Source organism: Castanea sativa, chromosome 4 (assembly GCF_040712315.1).
Source record: "Castanea sativa cultivar Marrone di Chiusa Pesio chromosome 4, ASM4071231v1".
In the NCBI taxonomy this organism is placed as follows: domain Eukaryota; kingdom Viridiplantae; phylum Streptophyta; class Magnoliopsida; order Fagales; family Fagaceae; genus Castanea; species Castanea sativa.
The window spans coordinates 45159810-45181835 of NC_134016.1; the positions used below are offsets into that span (position 1 = coordinate 45159810).

Consider the following 22026-nt stretch of genomic DNA (forward strand, 5'->3'; position numbering starts at 1 on the left):
TGACTAATTATCTTAGCACCAATGGACACCCCTAATTCTTATATCATCTATTATTCAATATTCAAATACATCATTGTATTCGAACAAAACTTAGAAATATAACTTTATATATATATATATATATATTTCAATAGTTTTGAATCTTTTGATATATATATATATATATAATCTCATTGATGTATATAAAAATTCGTGATATTGCATCAACGTTATTAAGGGAAGACTCGTAGTTTATCTTTTCATTTGTATATCATGAATCAATTTTCATAAAATCTCTCTTAGAATGGGAGAAAAATTTCTTTTGTGAAGAGTCGTGCTAACCAAAGAAATCATCAAATCAAGATTCAAATTGAAGTGAAACCACTCACTTCTATGTACCTCCAAAGTCCAAAGAGCCAAATATCCAACGGTAACTAGTAGGAGAAACGGTGTAACTATACAAGAAAATAACGTTTGTGTCCAAAACCTACAGAAAGAGACTATGAGTCCGTTTAGATAGAATTTATTGCTGAAAATTGAAAATTGAAAACACTGTAGTAAAATAATTTTTAAATGTGTGAATAGTACTGTGAGACCTATTTTTAATATTTTTTTTTTGAATAAAGTGCTCGTGGGTCTTATGAACAGTGTGTGAACAGTGCAGCTACATTGCATGAACAGTGAAATTGGTCTCTGCACAGTGAAATAACATTCATGAACAGTATCTGATACTGTTCATACACGTTGAAAAAAAAAAAAAAACGACAAAACGCAGAATCTGCAAAATAGGCAACAATAATCTATATCCAAACCGCACCTATATACCACCATAAGGTGCTGGAATATTAATCAAATATTCAAACATTTTTGCGGAATTCAAATTGAATTTGAGGTGCTCTAGCATATCGTATTTTCCTTATTTTCACTACACATGTCTAGCATCCGTAATCCTGATTTGAATTGGAGGTGCTCTAGCATCCACACGTCGCGTTCGTATCTTGTGAATTGAAGTGTGGTATCATTAGCCATTGGCTGACTTTTATTCAATTTCACGTTCACACTATTCTTTGGGCGGTTGGACACGACATGATTATCCAAAGCTGTTTGATATATATGTATATAAAAGTTGAAAATTTGTGGAACATCAACAACGGAAACTCCATAAACTTAAAATCCAAAAAAAAAAAAAACACTTGCCCGGAAAAGAGAGAAGAGAATGCCAAATTTCCAGCAATTTTTAGTGCCAAATGTAACATCCATGTTGCTCCAACCCTTTTTTTTAACCATCTTGGCCTTCATCTTCATACTTTTATTCAAATGGTCCTTCCTTCCAAACAGAAACACCAAAAAAAACTCACCATCTTCACCACCAAAGCTACCAATCATTGGAAACCTTCACCAACTTGGCTTGCAGCCTCACCGGTCACTCCAAACCTTAGCTCAACGCCATGGCCCTCTCATGCTGCTTCACTTTGGCAGCGTACCAGTCCTTGTTGTCTCGTCCGCTGATGCTGCCCAAGAGATCATGAAGACCCAAGACCTCAACTTTGCAAACCGCCCCAAATCAAGCATGTTCGATAAACTATTGTACAATTACAAAGATGTGTCAATGGCTCCCTATGGTGAGTATTGGAGGCAGATGAAAAGCATACTTGTGCTACATCTTTTGAGTAACAAAAGGGTTCAGTCCTTTTGCACTGTGAGAGAGGAGGAAACTTTCCTGATGATAGAGAAAATCAAGCAGTCTTATGATTCATCTTCATCTGTGAATTTAAGTGAGGTGTTTGCAAAGCTCACTAATGATGTAGTATGTAGGGTGGCCTTGGGAAAGAAATATGGTGAAGGGGAAGGTGGAAGGAAGTTTAAGGAGCTTCTAGGGGAGTTTGTGGAATTGTTGGGTGTCATTAGCGTGGGGGACTATATTCCATGGCTTTCTTGGGTGAATCGTGTCAATGGCTTGGATGCTAGAGCAGAGAAAGTGGCTAAACAACTTGATGATTTTCTAGAAGGAGTAATTGAAGAGCATTTAAATTTTAAGAAGAAAGAGGGTCATGATCATGTTCTTAGTGACTTTGTGGATATTTTGTCTTGGATTCAAAAGGAAAAAGTGATCGGTTTCCCTATTGATAGAGTTAGCATTAAAGCTCTTCTGCTAGTAAGCATCTCTCTCTCTCTCTCTCTCTCTCTCTCTCTCTTGTGTGTCTATGCATCTCATACTCGTTTTTGGCATTCATGAGCTTCCTACAGTACACTCGATTTCAATTTTACAAATAAACACACTTTGAGCAACCTAAATGTAAACTCTAAGTTTTTATCATGGTTTGCCAACATTACACTTTAAAGTTCTAATACATTTAGATCTTAAAGTCTTAGAATCTAACACTTTAACTAATATACATACCTCTCCAAAAATCAATAGACATATAAATACACACACCATGCAAAGGCACAACGCATAGACATATATATATTCAAAAATTTGAAGAGTAAAATACTACTTGTTTGAATAATATTAAACATCATTTCAATGTTAGATTACCCCTAAAATGATAGTATAACTATTATATAGTGTTTATTTGTTAAGGTTTAGTATGTACACACACTAATAAGCTGTGTTTTAATTTTTCATAGTCAAAGTTTTGCTTATAATTGTCATGTAATGATTTTTAGTACTTTTAAATAAATTTCAGACGAAATTCATTATGGTTATTGCTAAACTCATAAAATGTATAAATTATTACAGTTTACAACCATTTTTGTATATACTTACTCATTTTTATGAAATATGATACATTATTGTATAAATAATTTGAATACTTAAAATACTTTTGAAAGGTAAAGGTATATATATATATATATATATATATTGTGGCTTTTCCTTCCCAAGCACCAGACCCAATCTATTAGATGAGTCATGGTCACAAAGGGAGCTAGGTTTTAAATATAATTACATGCTTTATACATTTGGTTTTCATTTGTTTTTATTAGAGTTGTACTTGATTATGATGTTTAGTAATCGAATTGTTGAACGACTCTAAAAGGAGGGTTTTTGGTTGGGCTAAGGGGGGCAACTGGCCTCTTGGCCCTGCCCATGAATGGGAAAGTATGATTATGTCCAAATTATATGTTTGAAGAGGTAAAAGATAATTTCATCATTCCTAGAAGAACAATCTCATTTTCTATATTGCATTTTAAATTCTACCAATCACAACTTGTCACATAATTTTTCTTTTCCCTATAATATAACTAAAATTTAAAATAAAGAAAATATAAATCAATCACATGGTATTCTACCATTGATGAAGTATAAAGTATAACTCTAAAAGCTGGATAGATGATTTCTATTTTTGCTAACGAGAGCCTTTGGCAGCTATAAAACATTATGGTATGAGTTTAAGAAAATATGCATATTCGTTGTGGAAGTTTGAACAAAGTCAATTAGGGAGGGAAAAAAAAAACCAATAGGACATCCTTGAGGTAAAAGATAATGAATAATTCTATAGACATACATCCTTTCACACACTCACTTTTCACATCTTGCTGGGTAACAAGTTATAATTGGTGACTAATAACCATAATGACACTTTCCCATAAATCTGTATTAAAACCATTTTTATTGCTCACCGATCATAATTTGTTATTTGAGCAAGTTATGGAAATGTATGTGTCTATAAACTTCTATTTTTGAAAATGTCTATGGACTCATTATTCATACATACGTAATAAGTGAAATAAATATTTTCGCCCAAAATGAGCAAAGATGTATAATAAAGAAAATAACTTGGAATGTTTGACGAAGGAAGGTCACTAGTAATACTAAATAGTCTCTTATTTCACTCCAAAAGAGGTTGATAACCTTGATTGCAAAAGGGTCTGTTTCGTAAATAGTAAAGGGATAGTTATGTACTTATGTAACTATTTACCCACGCCACCTAGTGCATAAATATTTGTTTGATTCTATTATGAAAGCTAGACACATATATATAGTCATGATTTCTATTTAGCTTGTATTCATGGAAGACACCTAAGGACTAAGGTACTACGTGATGCTTTAGTTTTTGTAGCCTTGCATCTGACTTTAGCTATATCTAGAGACGACATTCTTTGTAAAGGAAGAAATGAATAAAAAAAATATAACTTTCATACTTCTTCCATAGTTTATATTCCAAATATTGTCTTTGTGCTATGGTTTAAAACTCTTTCATTGACAGCAGTCTTCAATATTTACCGTCTTTTATTATAGGATGCATTCGCTGCTGGTACTGACACTACGTACACAGTCTTAGATTGGGCAATGACAGAGCTCTTAAGGCATCCAAAGATGATGAAGAATGTGCAAAATGAAGTGAGAGAGATCATTGGCAACAAAAAGGACATAACTGAGTATGATTTGGATAAAATGCATTACTTGAAGGCAATAATCAAAGAGACTCTTCGTTTTCATCCACCTATTCCACTGCTGATTCCCCGAAATTCAATTCAAGATGCCAAAATACATGGCTATGATATTGCAGCTGACACACAAGTCATTATCAATGCATGGACAATTGCAAGAGACCCTACATTATGGGACGAACCAGAAGAGTTTCAACCAGAAAGGTTCTTAACTTCTTCAATAGATTTCAAAGGACATGACTTCCAATTTATCCCATTTGGAGCTGGAAGGAGAGGTTGTCCAGGAATTTCCTTTTCCATAACAACTATCAAGCTTGCTTTGGCAAATCTTGTTCACAAGTTTGATTGGACATTGCCTGGTCGAGCAAGAGGAGAAGATTTGGACATGACTGAATCTACTGGTCTAACCATTCATAGAAAATTTCCCCTTATGGCAATTGCAACTCCATATTCTGGCTAGTACTATATAAAGGCCATACATATTAGTAGCAGCAGAATCCCCAAGTTCAGTTTGGCTAATAAATACTTGAATTTGTCGGTTTTAGTTTCTCTTTTTTCTTCACTCCATTTTGGTTGCTGAGAATGGAACTTGAAAATACATAATGTAAAGTTGTGATTTACAACTATTTTGTGTTGGCTTTAATTCCATGCCAAATTTAATTGTAATTTTGCTCAATCTTTGTACCATGTATTTATTGTGGGATTTTATTGTAAGGGTTGTGTGATAGAGAGAGAGTGTGTGTGAAGACTCAAGCATTTGAAGACAGAAGAGTTTTCGCAGGTAGGTCGCGACTAAGCATCCCACGAAGTGATGCATGTGCCTTGCACATAACTGGAATGCGATGAGTCATGATAGATGATGACAGCTGGTTTTCGCGAGTGTTTTGTAGGTAAGGCCTTCCCGCGAGATACCCGCGAAACAGTCTATTTTGCTATTTTGTCATATATGCTCCATTACATCCTCATATACACTATATATACCATCATTATCAACATATTGAGTAGAGAGCTTTTTAGAAGAGAAAACCCTAGCCTCAAACCATTGAGAGTGTGAGATTGTCATACTCACAATTCTCTACACCATCCATTGTAGTTTTCCTCTACTCTTATCTCTCAATTTTCAAATTCTTGAGAGGTTGATAGCCCAAACACTTACCACATTCATACTGAGTGTCTAGTGAGTTTTTGGTGCTGCTGAGAAGTATTGGAAGAAGCCAAGCTTTGGCGGATGCAATTGGATGCATTGCGGGATCCGAAAAGCTAGACAAGACTCGGTTCCGAGAAGCCTTGTTGGAGTAGGACTTTGGAGGGCTTAGGTGCACTGGGTAGACTAGGCTTGAAGGGTCTTTTACTATTCGTGTATCCCAATTTATTGTCTAATGGATCGATTTAACGCTTGGAGGGCGGCAGAGAGGTTTTTCGCCGAGTTCTTCGATTTCCTCTTTGATAACACATTGGAGTATTATCTTGTGTTTGCATCTCTTTTTTCTACTCTTTTAGCTTTCATTTTACTGCTGTGCTTTGATGAATATGACTTAGAGTAGTTGTTGTGTTTGTTCGCTCGCATTTACTCTATTCCGCACTTAGTTTAAGTTAGAGTAAAATTAACCGAACCGTAATATTTTAATTTAGGATCTAAATAGTTCTTGTGTTTTTAACACAAATCCAAGCTTTCACATAATATAGTATCTAAAATGATACATTATCGTATTTCACCAAATGCAATGAAGTTTCACATTAGAAATTTACTTATAATATATATAAGCGCAATAACAAAAAGACTTATGTAGGGAAATTATAATGTCTGCTCAATAACAAAAACATTTTTGCTGGAAAATTAAGGTAGGTACCCAAACAAATGCCTAAGAGCATTCTTATCAAGCCTTTTAAAAAAAATAGCATTTACCATCTCAAAACCTATATTTATAACATATACCACACCATTTTACAATATTCCTTACATCAAAACTTCTATTTTTTTTTAACAATTCATTTAAATATTCTTTCTTTATTATTTTTTATTCATTTTTTTTTTCACTCTCCCTCTATCTCTCTCTCCCACTGTCTTTCCATCTTTCTCAACCCGGTGAAGCTTCTCCCTTCCTCTGATATTTGCTCTCAAAACCTCCATGGCTTGAGCTTTTCAAGCCTATCACTGATAAACCACGGCCACAACCACAGCCACAGCCACCACCACCAACCACAACCTCAACCCCCAACCACTAAAAAAAAAATCCACGGCACAAACTGAGAAGCCTCTCCCTTTCTGTGATATTTGCTCTCAAAACCTCCATGGCCTGAGCTTTTCAAGCTCATCACCGATAAACCACGGCCATGGTTAGTTAAAATCCCGAAAAGTTACAACGTTTAGTGTTTTTAAATGTAATGGTGGCAATAATTTATGTAGCCATGTGGCGCAATAAAGAGCGGTTAACAAAAAGTCAAATGTTTCGGCTATTAGTTATTATATATATATATATAAAGATTGTTATCGGTTGTTACTGATAATTAAAAAAATGATTTCAATGGTAAATTTAAATTAAAACTATTAAAATATATAAAAGATCTCAATTCAATTTTTACTTTATACTCCAAATGCATTGAACTAACCTGAGTATATATATATATATATATATATATATATACACACACACACACTAACAAAGTCGGATAATGTATCCTAATACAACTAGGACTTGTTTATTTGTGGCGTGATGTGTTTACTCCAAAACCAAGCAGAACAGGGTTTCGTGCTTTTACTAGAGTAAGTAAACTAAAGCCATATTCGTGTAGTATTAATTTTGAGTATTCGACTATATAAGTCAACACACGACATGTTTATTTAATAGATCAAGATTCTTCAATCCTAATATGACTCATTTATTAAACGGGTCAGTTGCGTCGATTTGTTTATTAGATTTTATCAAAATGAAAAATAAATTATGAAAAAACAAACAAATAAATATTTTTAATATAAAGTTCAGAATTGATGAGTAATTGTATTACAAAGAATCATTTAAAACTAAAACATATCTTAATATCACAAATAATCAATCACAATATGTCAAAGAAAATAAATCAAAACAACTAATAAGTTTCAGTAGCGGCTCCAGAAATTTTTCTCAGTATGATCATTAAAAAACTTAAATTAAAAATTTTTTTAATAAAATAAAATTTGAATATATTGATATCACAAAAAAGCGCAAATACATAAATCTTCAAATTTTATTCTACGAGTTTTTATATTTTGAAATTGATGTATGATAGTTTCGTTATCAATTTTATCAACTACATCATTTTCAATTTATACAACCAAACAATCATTAAACTATTGATATCTCATCCAATTACGAACATCTTGCCTAATAAGTAACAATATAAACAAAATACATCATCTTTTTTATGATCTATTTCAACCAATTTTTGTATTCTTTAAACTAATTAGTATTAAATCAACACAATGCTCCATTAATTTCTTTTTTAGGGAAATCATGGCTAAGAAGTTGACAAAAACCTCTTTGTGAATATGCTCTTCTTATTTCAACGTGATCATTAGGATGAAAAAATGAGACATTTTCTCATAGCTTATGATCTGAAAGAAAATTACTAAAGTTAACACAGTTTTGCTTAGAATATTAATCTTGCAATAAAAGTGATTTCTTTATAAGAAATTTATTCATGGTGCAAAATAATAAAGGGTAAACTATAAGTTTATTCAATATATTCAATTTAGGCATCCAACTGTTATATTAATCATATTCAATAAAGTATTTAGGCATTACTTAATTTACTGCATATGCGTATGTACAAAATATATCACATAAATCCAACAAATTCAGCCAAAGACTAAAATAAACACTAATAGACTAGCCATTTGAAAATGTGTGTCTTTTGAGAACACGATTTAAAAATCACAATTAGGGTTTGTTTGGGATCTGCTTATTTTGCTGAGACTGAAAACTTTTTGCTAAAACTAATGTAGATAAAGGGAAAAGTTAATTAAAATAGTACAGTAGGACCCATAAATAGTACCAAAAAGTGCAATAGGGCCCATAAATAGTAGTAAAAATAAATTAAATAGTAAAATAAGCTGACTTTTAAATTTGGAGCCAAACTTACACTTAGATGAAATCTCTTTCCTCGCAAATAGGAGAGCAAGCAAGTTAGCAAGACTAGAAACAATAGCATTATAAATATTTTCATTGTAAATTTGATGGGTAATGGTAAAGTCAATGGGTGGTTGGGATAGATAATGAAATGAATTGTACTTTATCACTGATTTTATTTTGGCACAAGGCACAAGGCACAAAGCACATCCATCCATAATAACATGGTTCAAGCGTGGACGAAGTTTGTCCTCTTGAAACAACAATTCTATTATTATTTTTTCAATTTGTATTAAAATATTTGATATAAAAGTATTAAAAACCTCTAGATTCACTTCCAAAAAAAAAAAAAAAATTTTGGTCACTTGATGTGATACTGATTACAAGTCTTTTGTAGTTTGTACTACAATTATTGATACATTGTTAACAGCTTATTAGCATTATGTGAACAACAGGGACAAACTGGGATTCTTAAAATATTTTCCTTCTTTCAATTATTATGCTCTGCATAGATATTAAAAGCATCACTTTGTCGAATGGATCCAAAACATTTTCTTAAAAATAACCACAAAAAACAAAAAGGGTACTAAGTGTTTGTTTGGGAACAACTTAGATTTTGTTTGGAATCTGCTTATTTTGCTGAAACTGAAAACTTTTTGCTGAAAATACTGTAGATAAAGGTAAAAGTTAGCTGAAATAGTACAGTGGAACTCATGAATAGTACCAAAAGTGCAATGAGACTCATGAATAGTAGCAAGAATAGGCTAAATAGTAAAATAAGCTAGCTTTTTTAATTTAGAGCCAAACACACACTTAAACATTTGATTTGGGCTTTTGGGCTAAATTGTATTTGTTTGGGAAATTTTCTAGAAGTGTTACGATTATAACATTTTCACGACACTTTTACAATAAATCCTAGATGAGCAGTTTCTATTAGTTCTAATTTGAACCTACTACAAAAATCACTTTTTTGTCCAATAACAACCAGTACAACTTACAATTTAAGATTTATTTGTGAAACTGTTGTGAAAATGTTGTAAAAATTTCATTTTTTGAAATTCTTTAGTTCAACCCATATTAATTTAAAATTCAAAAATTTTAAGGTATTTAACAAAAAAAAAAAAAAAAAAAAAAAGACCACCTTGAGTAACATGTAGTGCCGCTAGTGATAAGTTTATATACCTAGAATTTGAAAGGTATATTAAAAAAATGTCATTTAATTAAATGGCTAGACGGGTTCTATGTGTTCAACACTAACCCAACCTATTTATTAAACGGGTCAGTTGTGTTAACACGAATATGACATGAACCCGTTAAACCTCAACCCATAACCTATTAATTTCGTGTTGTGTCATGTCGAGTTCGCGGGTTGTGTCAAATTTTGCCACCCTTAGTATCCAAAGTTGTTTGATATATTTAAAGAGTTATGTAGGCGCTTAACTCAATATGGATTGAATGGACTGAATAGGGCCAATGTGGACCAAATAGGACCAAATTGGACATAATGGACTGGGACCAAATAGGTCCAATGTGGACCAAAAGGGAGCGGAAGGACTCAATAGGACCAAAGTGGATCAAAAAAGACCAAAGGGGACGGAATAAGACCAAATGAGACCAAGGGGAAAAAATGGACAAAATGGAACCAAAATTGACCGAATAAGATCAAATTGGACCGTATATGACCAATGTGGATTGAAGTGGACCAATGTGGAACGAATAACTAAAGTGGACAAAATAAACCAAATAGGACCGAATGGGACCAAAGTGGACCGAAGTACACAACAAAAATCTAAGAGAGACACATTTGTAGTGATAAAATTTGGTTTAAAAATCAATTAAATAAAATAATTATGATGTGTGAACTTCAAAAGTGAGGTAGCAAATATATATACTATCTATGATATTAAGTTTTATTTATATTAATTCTATTTAAACATGCAATTCGTGAGTCATAAATAAATATAGGACATTTAATGTTTGGCACCTTGTTGTCAATTTGGGTTTCGATGCATTTGTCATCATAAAAAAATGGTGCACACAATTTTTATTATAGTTGAATTCTAGTTTGATTGCATGAGCTCTACTCATATTTGGCATGTGAAGATTGGATGATCTTCCTGTACAGCCACCACCTACCTCAACCTTTTATTGCCTGTGTTAAGAAATAGCAGCTAGTAGGAGAAATGGTGTAAGAATACAAGAAAGCAACATTTGTGGCCAAAACTTACTTACAAAAAGAGAGAGCATAAAGAAGCTGGAATATTAAATTATTGTTGTGAAAATTGTAAGGTTGAATTTATTCAATCATTTTGTTGGCTTTATTCTGTGCCAAATTTGCTTGTAATTCAACATTTAGAAACCCTGTATTTAGGTGGGAATCATATAAGGGTAGTGTGTGAGAGAGTGTGAAGAAAAGCGAGAAAGTGTGCATTCAAGAAGAGCCTTGTGACTGGCTCGCGACTAGCGAGTTGCCAAAGGAGGCACACGTGTGAAGCATGCAGGGGGAGCTGAAGGGTCACGCCAGCTGTTGCACTACAGGACAAAACCTCCAGCTGACCAGGCAGTTAGCTCGCGACTCAAACTTGCGACTCGTTCTAGTCGCGAGCTCGAGTCACCAGAATGCCCTTTTTGGCTGTAACTGACTTTTCACATTCCATACACACCCTACTATAAATAACCTTATACCCACAAAATGTGGAGAGCTTCCAGAAAGAATTTTGAGAGAGAAACCCTAGAGAAAAATAAGATTGACTCATCCACAATCTTCATCCTTTGATTCTCCAAATTCCTCTACTCTCACATTGTTACATCCTTAAGAGGTACATTAGCCAAATCCTTATCTCACCATACCCATATCTGTGAGGAGGCATTTTGGTACATGGGAAGCAGTTGAGAAGGGACCAATTCATTTTGGTTGATGCAATGGGCTTATTGCAGGATCCAGTAAGCTAGAAAAGATAAGGTTCGGCGTAACCTTGTTAGAGCAAGAAGTTTGAAGGGCTTAGGTGCACTGGGTAGATTAGGCTTGGAGGGTCTTTTGCTATTTATGTATCCCAACTTTATTCTCTAGTGGATTATTGACCACTTGGAGGGCGGTGAAGAGGTTTTTCGCCGAGGATTTTGTTTCCTCTTCGATAACACATTGTTGTGTTGTCTTTGTGTTTGCATTTCTTTTCCCTTAATCTTTATCTTTTAATTGCTGTTGTGGTTGTGATTAATTTGGATTTAGATTGTTTTACCAATTCTGATTTAGCTTATTTTCATATTTCGCACATACATTGTTTGATAATAAGCTTGTGTTGGTAATTTATAAATTAGGGGTCTAAACGTTCATAGGTATTTTACACACTTATTGAATATTCAAAAATAAACCCACTTTTGCAAGATTGAAGACGAAAGAAGAAATTAATAGACCCAGGAAATTTACATGGTTCAGCAATTGCCTACAGTGGTGGTAGAAAAATTTCTACTATAAAACAAGGAGATTACAATGGTAGCACAATAGTACTCTCACAAGATCCAATCCCTAAATACACTCTTGACTCTCTCACACAAAGAATAAAGTACCCTATTGTATTTGCACTAATCTTGTAGCACTACACTTTCTCAACACACTACAATTCTAATATCTAAGCTATAACATAGTATATATATACTAACAAAGTCGGATAATGTATCCTAATACAATTAGCACTTGTTTATTTGTGTCGTGTGTGCAACTCCAAAACCAAGCAGCACAGGGTTCCCTACTTTTACTAGAGTAAACTAAAGCCATATTCAAAACATTTTTTGGAATATGCACTTTTGGAATTTGGATATCCAGAAAGAGAAAGAGGCAATGTTAATTGATTATATTTATAGCCCTTTCTTTTATATTCATTTTGTTTTTTCTTGAAAAAGCATATGTTGTTCCATGATTCTCTCCGTTCGGAGGTCAACTCTCTCACACACATCGTGTTTAACTTCTAGCGTTAAGCTGTTCATGCCCAGCCTTTATTTTACTTCTTTTCAATATACGTGTCTAGCGCCCGTAGTTCCTTATTTGAATTTGATGTCATCTAGGATGCAACTGTTGCGTTCGTACCTCATGAATTAAAGTTTAACATAAACCATTTGCTGACTATATTCATGTTCAAACTATTCTTGGGGTGGTTGGCCATGAAGTGAGTATCGAAGCTGTTTGATATATTTAAAGAGTTATGCAGGTGCCTAAATAAAATGGCATAATTTGTGCCACAATTTGTCAGGGACGGATTCACAAGGAGAGCCAAGGGGCCTGGCCTCTCTTGGCCTAAAGGAAAAAAAAAAAAAAAAAAAGGAGAAAAAAAAAAAGGGCCCCCCCTAGCTCAAAGAAAAAAAAAAGATTTTTTTTTTCAAGGATTATTCCTCCATTTTCTAAAAACTTAGGCCTTGTTTGGATTTTACAAAACTGAGTTAACAAAACTGAGTTTTGTTAACTCAACCCAAAATTCGTGGGGCTCATAGCCATTACATTGTTTGGATGATTTTTGGGTGTGCTAACTCAGTTAACAAAACTGAGATTTTAGAACATCCACACCAGTCTAGTTAAAATCATCTAAAACATAAAAAACTACCAATTTTACACATTTTGAGCCAAAAAATGCACACATCAGTGGGTGTAAAAACATGCAAAATTGTGCAAATCCATCCCCGAGCTACATTAACCGTGTATTTTAACACGGTTACTGTAGCTCGTTTATCCCTTTTTTTATTAATTTCCATTGGCTCCTTTTTTTCTCTCTCCTATCCGTGCTCAACAACCCAGCTAACTACTCATCTTCGTTTTCCTCAGATGCATACAAACACACCCACACACAAACACACAGACATCATCACAGCGATACACTTCTCAACAAAAAAAAACAGAGATACACACACAGATAGTGGATTGGAGCTCGTGGCTGGTGGATCGTGGATCGGACCTTGTGGATCGGAGCTCCGAGCTGGTGGATCATGGATCGGAACTCGAAGCTCGGATCGGAGACGGTGGATCGGCGCGGATCAGAGCTCGTGGATCGAACGGATCGGAGCGGATCGGAGAGTCAATCGAGAAAGAGAGAGAGTTTATCTGAAACGGGATGATCTGAAATGAGTAGAGAGAGAGAGAGAGATGATCTGAAACAGGTAGAGAGAGAGAAAAAAAATCTAAAATGAGAAAGGAGAGAAAGAGAGCGCGAGAGAGAAAAGAATCAGAAATGAGAAAGAAGAGAGAGAAAAAAAATTAGAAATGAGAAAGGAGAGAGAGAGAGCGCGTTTTGTAAAAGTTGTTAGGAGAAATAATAAAAAATTGTGAGAGTATTGATTATTTAATTAAAAGATGGGTAGAATAGAGGAATTGATGTGGGTATTTTGTAAAAATGAATGTGTAAAATATAAAAAGTAGGTTTTTAGTGTAAAAATGAATGTGTAAAATAGAGAGACTGATGTAGATGCTCTTAGAGAATTGAATTACCAATTTCGGAAACTGCTGGAGCTTGTTTTCAAGTTATGGGTTTGTTCACTCAGTGGCATATTCCGTAATAAGCACAATTGGGTCCCACCACAGTGTGTAGTTCCATCACGCTGAAGCTCCAACGGATCTTTTTTTTTTTTTTTTCATTTCATTTCTTTCGTTTCAGATTTTTTTACTCCATTTTCAATTTACTCTTCCCCGCAACTTTCTTACTCCACTCACATTTGTTCTTTTCCATTTTTATTTCAAAATTACGATGAAACCGAAGCTTTCACAATGCGGAAGAGAACCCATCTGTGCTCACTGTTGCTAGCTGAAGAGACCCAAGATCTTACTTTCTCTTTCTTCTTTTATTTTTTTCCCTTTCTTTGTCTTTCTCAATCAGACCCTCTATTCTTATCTTCTTCCATCTCTTCTCTTTAGGCCTAGGATTTCTATAAAAATATGTGGGTTTTGTTTGGTTTATTTGTCTATGATTTTTGGAATAATAAGTTGTAATTTTTGGGTTTGTATGAGTTTTTGAGAATGTAAGAGCAGTGGATTTTTTTTTTGGGTTCTTATAGTCTTTGATGGGTTTCTTTGGCATGTGATTTTTGGTTTCACTAATAGTTGTAATTTATGGATTTCTTTGGCATGTATTTTTGGATTCTTGTAGTCTTCTACAGGTTTCTTTCATATTCGGCCTGGGCAGTGAGTTTTTGTTTTTGGTAAAGTTAGCTTTGTGGGTTTTGGCTAACTGTGCAGAAAGAATCTGCACAAAGACTTTGGGACTTTTTTCCTATTTAGAGGAGTTTAAAGGAGAGAGAAAGTGTGAATCAAATATTGGGTGAAAAGTTTTATATAAGCTAGTTATATTTAGATGAGCATGTTAGTATATATTGTGCATGATTTTATGCAAAATAGATAACCAGATAGAGCTAGTTTTTTTTTTTTTTTTCCTGTTTTTAGTTATAGTATTATTTATTTTGCATTTTTATGGATTTTGAGCAAATGAGAATGCTCTTAGATGAGAGTAATCTTTGAACCCTAGTGCCTCTAATTAGTTCTCTTAGTATAGCTCAATGGTTGAACACTGATAACAAGTATCAAGTTACAGCTAATAGCACCTCTAAACTGTGCTTGTATTTAATTAATTGCAGTAAAAGTGTTTTAAACTTTTGGATTTATTTCCCAAAATAGTGTGTTGTAGTCCTAAAAAAAACTATATATTTCAAACTTTGAGAAGTTGCTTTCGAAAGATCCATGGTGAAATTGCTAAACATTTGGCAAATTTTAACTGAAAGAGTTTTAACTAATTTAAAGTACTTTTGAACCATTCAAAATAAGACTCTATTACTCAACTTTTTTTCCTTGGCATGTTACTTACATGTTATGATCTTAATCGAGGATTTATTAGGGATTTTTGAAATACACTGATGCAATGTGATGATTCACAATAATAAATAGACACTATTTATAAGGGAAATGAATGGAATGGAATGAAATGATTATAAGGGAATGGAATGGAATGTATTTAAGTAAGGGAAATGAATGGAAAAAAAATGAAATGGAATGGAATTAAGTAGCCTTGATTGGATGTTTTAAAATAAAGGAATAAAAATGAATGGAATGTAAGTAATCTTGTTTGGAAGTAACATGGAGGAAATGGAATGAAATCATTTTATGACAATATTACTATTAGACCTTTATTTTAAAATAAAGGGTTGAATATATAGGAGTATTTTGAGAGTTTTAGTAAAAAATTCATTAAATTTAATTTCATTCCCTCCAATTCCTTCCAATTTCGGGGGGAATGAAAATTTGAGGTTTTAAGGGAAATAAAGAAGAATGAGTATTCCCTCCTATCCATTCCATTCCCTTCTACTTAAACTCCCTTCATTAAAACTCCCAAACAAAGGAAGGGAAGAATATTCTAAAATTATTCTTTTTATTCCTTTCTGTTCCATTCCATTCCTTCCTCCCAAACAAAGGCTTAATATAAAAATAAGAAGGAAATGCTATATAGATTTTTGCATGTTACTTACATGTTACAATCTTGTTCGAGGAATTATTAGGGGTTTTTGAAATACACCTAATGTGATGTGATGGGATGATTTACAATAATAAAAACAAACTATGAAATATATATAATAAAAAAAATGAAAAGGTTATATAATGTTTTGTACTTATTGGTCTGGAATATTACCTCAATAATATTAAGAAATATTTAATAATTTTCCATCCCAATCACATAATCTGGTTAGGTGGAAAGATAGATATTGGCATAAAAATTTATTTGTTATACTATTTCATAATTTGTTTTTCAAAACTACAGATCTAGCTAAAACAATAGAAAATCCACAATCAAATTAAAAACAAATTTCATAAACTTTTTGTTCACAACTAATTAAGGCGGCTGATATTAGTATAATATAATATAATTTTCATATGAGATTATCATTGACATCATTTTATTGTACAACAATTGCAATCTATAACCTCAATTGTTACCAAAACAATATTGTGACATTTGTCATGTTGATAGATTTTTTTTTTTTTTAAATCACAAACTTTGTAGTAATTTGATAATAAAAAAAATAAGTTGTAATTATAGCAACATCACCTTTATAGAAATTAATCATTGACATTGTTTTTATTATACATTAACCATAAATTGTAAAATAATGTTTAAATAGAAAATTAGAACCATCGCAGTGAAAAGTCCATAAACAAATGTTAAGGAGAAACCACGGATATATATATATATATATATATATATATATATATATATATATATATATATATATAGATGACCATCTACAAAGTAAGTGGAATCATATACTCACTTTTATATCTATTAAAACTCTAACGGTTTTTGTTAGGTTCTAAAAGTTTAGAAAAATTGGCAAATCATTAACACAAACTTGTCTAGATATAAATCCTAGAGTCTATATGTATTATTAGACAATACTCAAAGTGATACAAGTCAAGATTCAAGAATATACAAGCTGCGGAAAGAAGAGTTCGGAAACTGCCTGGTTCGACCGATCAAGAGATAGTCTCGATTGATTGAGAGTTGTATCTGCAGAATTTTAATTAAGCCCAAACAGCAGTTCAAGCCCAAAAAGGATTAGAGTTTCAGATCTACTTCTTCTAACATATAAAGAAAAATTCTAGCTACGTTTTAGAAGTCTTTGATGTGCTGTGTGTTGAATCTCTTATGAGATCTAGAGGTATTTACCTTCAAACACACTTAGAGTTATCAAGATCTAGATTCATGTCAAGAACTTGGTGATCGTTTCAATTACTGCATAAAGAACATTTAAGAATATCAAGATTCACAAGTAGGAGAACTTGTGGTTGCAGTAGACCAAAGGAAAGAAGTAGTCCGTGGACTCGGAGCTGTCACGTGGTCGTGATAGTAAGTTTTCTACTTGAGATAGCAATAGGATGTTAGTGTTCTATTGTACAAACTTCAATTATTTCATAGTGGATCTGTTTTACCTTAAGGATAGCTAGGTTAAATCCTCCCCAGGTTTTTTACCAGTTTGGTTTTCCTAGGTCACCAGATCTTTATTTTCTTTATTTTTCCTCATTATATTTATTTTACACATATTGGTTTAACCTAGTTTTTCTAAGGCGGATTTGCCTATTACTAAATAAAAGGACTTCAAGTTCTTCCTTCTCAAAAAAAAAAAAAAAGAGATAAACATTTATAAATTTAAACTTTTTAATAAATTATATGAATTTTAGATATATATATATATATATATATATATATATATATATATATATATATATATATATATATAATAGCGGTAAATCCGAAACGGTGCACCGGTATTGACCTGTAACGAAATATCTCGTTCCTTTGGCCAAACCGATACGGCCTTCGATATGAGATTAACTCACTTGGGTACAACAAGTTGTTAAGCTGTTAAATTTGTTAGTTGGTGTGATTGCATTAACAGTTGGAATATGGATATAAGTGTAATCAAGTAATGAGTAGGGACATGAATAAGAATCTCTCTCTCTCTCTCTCTCTCTCTCTCTCTCTCTTACTATAAGGCCTAACTGCCTTGAATCAGTCACATAGCTTAGAGTTAGAATTGGAATTCTAACATTTGTTAGGGCATCACCAACAGCTTCTCCATAATTTTGTACTATTTGGACAATCAACAGTAACTTTTAACTTTTACCTATCACTTTTTCAAAAACATCTTCAAACAAATTCTCTATCATTTCCTCCATTTCATTTAAATATTATTTATTCATTTTTTTTTAATATTTCTTTATTCATCCCCACACAATCATAGCAATGCTACTGCCGCTGTCACCACCACGCCACTACGACTGCACCGCAAACCCACATCCACCACCACTACCATCAATCACCCTACCCCCACAACCAACACGGCAACTACCACCAAATCAGTCGCAAAACCCAACCACTCCCACACCCACACCCACACCCACACTCATCTAACCCACCACCACTAGAAAAAAAAAAAAAAAAAAAAAAAAACCACTGCCACAACTTAACTACCACAAGCCACAACCCATCAGCCACTACCACGCAATCTCCACCATCAACAACACAAACACCACCCATACCCAAATTAATTCAACCAACTTCTCCACCAAAACGACCCACGACCAAAACCCATCATCAAAAACTGATTAGAAACCCATCACCACCCACGATCACGCCGATCTCGCCGCCACAGCAACCACTTCTCCACAAAAACCACGCTGCAACAACCACGCCAATCTGATGGGGTTGTCTCCATGCCGATCTGAGAATGAGAGAGAGAGGAAGGAAGTGCCGATTAGAAACCCATCACCACCCATGATCATGCCGATCTCACCGCCGCAACAACCACTTCTCCACAAAAAGCACGCCGCAACAACCACACCAATCTAATGGGGTTGTCTCCATGCCGATCTGAGAAAGAGAGAGAGGAAGGAAGTGCCGATTAGAAACCCATCACCACCCACGACCGCGCCAATCTCGTTGCCGCAACAACCACTTCTCCACAAAAACCACGCCGATCTGATGGGGTTGTCTCCATGCCGATCTGAGAAAGAGAGAGAGGAGGAAAAACGTTTGGATGAGAGAGAAAGAATAGTAAATTTAATACCATTGGCAATTTTTAAAGATAAAATAAGGGTATAAAGTTGCTACAATGTTCTCTAAATTAAGAGAAGTACTGTAGCAACTAAAAAAAAAATTGAAAAAGTTTTGTTAATAGAGAAATTGCTGGAGGATGAACAGTAGCACTTTTTGGAGAAAAAATGGAGATACCGTATCTGTTGGAGATGCTCTTAATAATATGTGTGTGTGTATATATATATATATATATTATTTTTATTTTTATTTTTTTAAGGGCAAGGATGAGAATCATCAATCAACCACATAACCCATGAGTATTTTATTTTTATTTTTTAATTAAAAAAAAAAAAGCTTTTCAGTGTGCGTGGACTCATTGAAACCACATCAAGTGATAGTAGAGACTTCTTGACTTGGTGAGGATTTGGAGCTGTAGCAGCTGGATAGAGGAGGATTCTTTGGTCGGTGGGGATTTTTTGGGTTCTGATATTCCTCTTGCTACTGCTGATGTATTAACATTGTCATCTATACGATTTGGTGTTGGGGTTGCCAAGGAAATAATAAGATCGATAAGATTCGAGAGCCTGATAGTGGTGATGGGACTTTTGCTTTGACAATGAAGATTTAAACACAATATTGTATTGTTTTTCTAATGGGCCGAATGCCCGAATCAACCATATCTTTTTGATAAATAAAACAAATCGACAATGAACAAAATTGTGTACTGTGTGTATACATACACATGAATAGTATTTTATTATGCAACACTGTTAAAGTTTATTTGGATACTATTTATTTTGCTGAAAACTGAAAATATTGTAGCAAAATAATTTTTAAATGTATGAATAGTGCCATAAAACCTATTTTTAGTGAAAATTTTGCTAAAAAAAGAGATTTGCGAGTTCTGTAAATAGTGCACAGAGCCCACTGAAAAGCTGAAAGCGCTTCTAAAACAAACATCAAAACGCAAAACTGAGGAAATCATCATATCCAAACAAGTACTTAAAGTAAGTAAACCAGCTTATTACTAGTATTAAATATGATGAATCAAGAAGTTTGTTAAATTAATATATATGTGGTAATAATTAGTAAGCAAACCAAATTCTTACTTATATATGTGGTAATTTGCTTACTTTGGGTGAAGCTTTCTTTGTGGGTGCGTGACTAGTGTACTTTGCTTTCAGTGTAGGTAAGCAAATTAACGAGTGCTTACTTGCTTTGTGACATTTGTGTACATGAGTGTTGATTAGCTTGTACAGACTACAGAGAGAGCTTCCTTTCGGTGTTGCCCTCTGTACATGAGTGTTGACATTCACGTCTGATTTTTTATTTTTTTATTTTTAAGAATCAATTTCTCTAGTAAAATATGTATCCCACTCTTCATTTATAAGACATTCTATTAAAATATTCTAAAATATAATTCTTCTTTATATATTTTCCCACACTCCCCAATGTCCAATTCTCTCAAGTCTCACCCTAGGCCACCCACATCCAGCAACTCTCGGCCGGATTGAGATCTTGTGTAATAATTAGGATAATTGTGGCATGCAATTACCACCTTCATGTAAGATTTAAAAATTGATAAGGTAATAATAAAAAACTAAATAAAAAATAAAGAAAATTTTAAAGAAAATTATCTAATTAACTTTTACATCTCACATGGAGTGGTATTGTATGGTGTTATTGCACCGGATCCAAATCCCTCAGTTAACGACTATTGCAACTACACGATCTGTCATTGTAGGTGACACCCCATGCTAGAGAGAAAGAGAGAGAGAGAGGATGGAAGATTTACAATAAGTTACAATAAGTTACATATTTTTTTTTAAATTAATAATGATGGACATTTGAGTGTAAGATTTTTTTTGTACTGTGATGTTTAACTATAGTGCTATTTTACATCAATTTAAAAGGGTTCAATTGGAATGCCCTCATATAACCGATAAATGCCATACTTCTTACACAAAATTACTACTTTTATGAGGTGCGAAAAGAGATTGATAGATACCTTACTTCCAATTTCTTTCCTTGGAAAAGCTAATTTTCCAACTCAATAAAATACTAAAATTATAGAGTTTATTCAATCGAGAATTTTAGTCCATAGCCTAATTTCACCAAATTAAAGATGATTGGCAATTTGGCATAGTCATCTACCGAAAAATGTTAGTGCCAGGATAAGTCAGCACAACGTTTTGCCACAATTTTTTCATATAATGAATTTGTGAGTAGGCGAAAAAACAAATAGTGAATTCATATAAGTTCATAACTCGTTAAATGTGCATAAATTGTAATAAAAGTTGTGTTATTTGACGTAGGCGTAACATTGTTGCAGCCTACCAAGTTGGCATCACTGTATGTGATAGAAAAATCTTCTTCGAGATAGCTTTCATTACTGTTCTGTCAGTAATCTGTCAGTATCCTTAATTAACAATGATATTTTGTCATCATTCAAAGAGAAGCCACCCCCTCTGGAAAAAAAATGAATCATCCCTGTTGGACTGTCCTCTGTAACTAGACAAGGACCATGGCCCCAAGGTCATGTATGATTCTTATAAAAAAATTTAAGACCATAAACTTTATACCACAGTTTGCCAATTCTATCCCATCGCTAGTCACAAAGGGTGGACAAAAATTAAGAAGTCTATGTGAAAGTAGCAGTTAGTCAGTCAGTTATAGCATATTATATAAAAAAAATTGATAAATTGTAAATAATACAATGAGTAATATGAGAGGAATCTTTAAGCCCTAGTTACAGTAAATAGTGTTTTAAACATCTAGATTTAATACACCATAAAATGTGAGTTGTAGTCTTAAAATCTCAAAATTTCAACTTTTGCCTTAAAAAAGCTGTTTTCAAAAGTTCTTTTAGTGAAATTGCTGAAGGTTTGTCAATCTCAACTAAAACAGCTTTTAAGTTTTAACTCCTTTAAAGTACTTTTCGAATCCTTCCTTCAAAATGGGAGTCTATTACTCAAATTTCTTTC

At 33.4% G+C, this 22026-nt stretch overlaps 1 protein-coding gene across 1 annotated transcript; it reads left to right on the plus strand.

Moving 5' to 3' along the window:
* Nucleotides 1-1071: 1071 nt before the first annotated feature.
* LOC142632021 (cytochrome P450 736A117-like) lies at nt 1072-5037 on the plus strand. Its single transcript, XM_075806444.1, has 2 exons — nt 1072-2134; nt 4223-5037. The coding sequence occupies exons 1-2, from the start codon at nt 1196-1198 to the stop codon at nt 4832-4834; spliced, it is 1551 nt and encodes a 516-aa protein (XP_075662559.1). The 5' UTR covers nt 1072-1195; the 3' UTR covers nt 4835-5037.
* Nucleotides 5038-22026: the final 16989 nt, after the last annotated feature.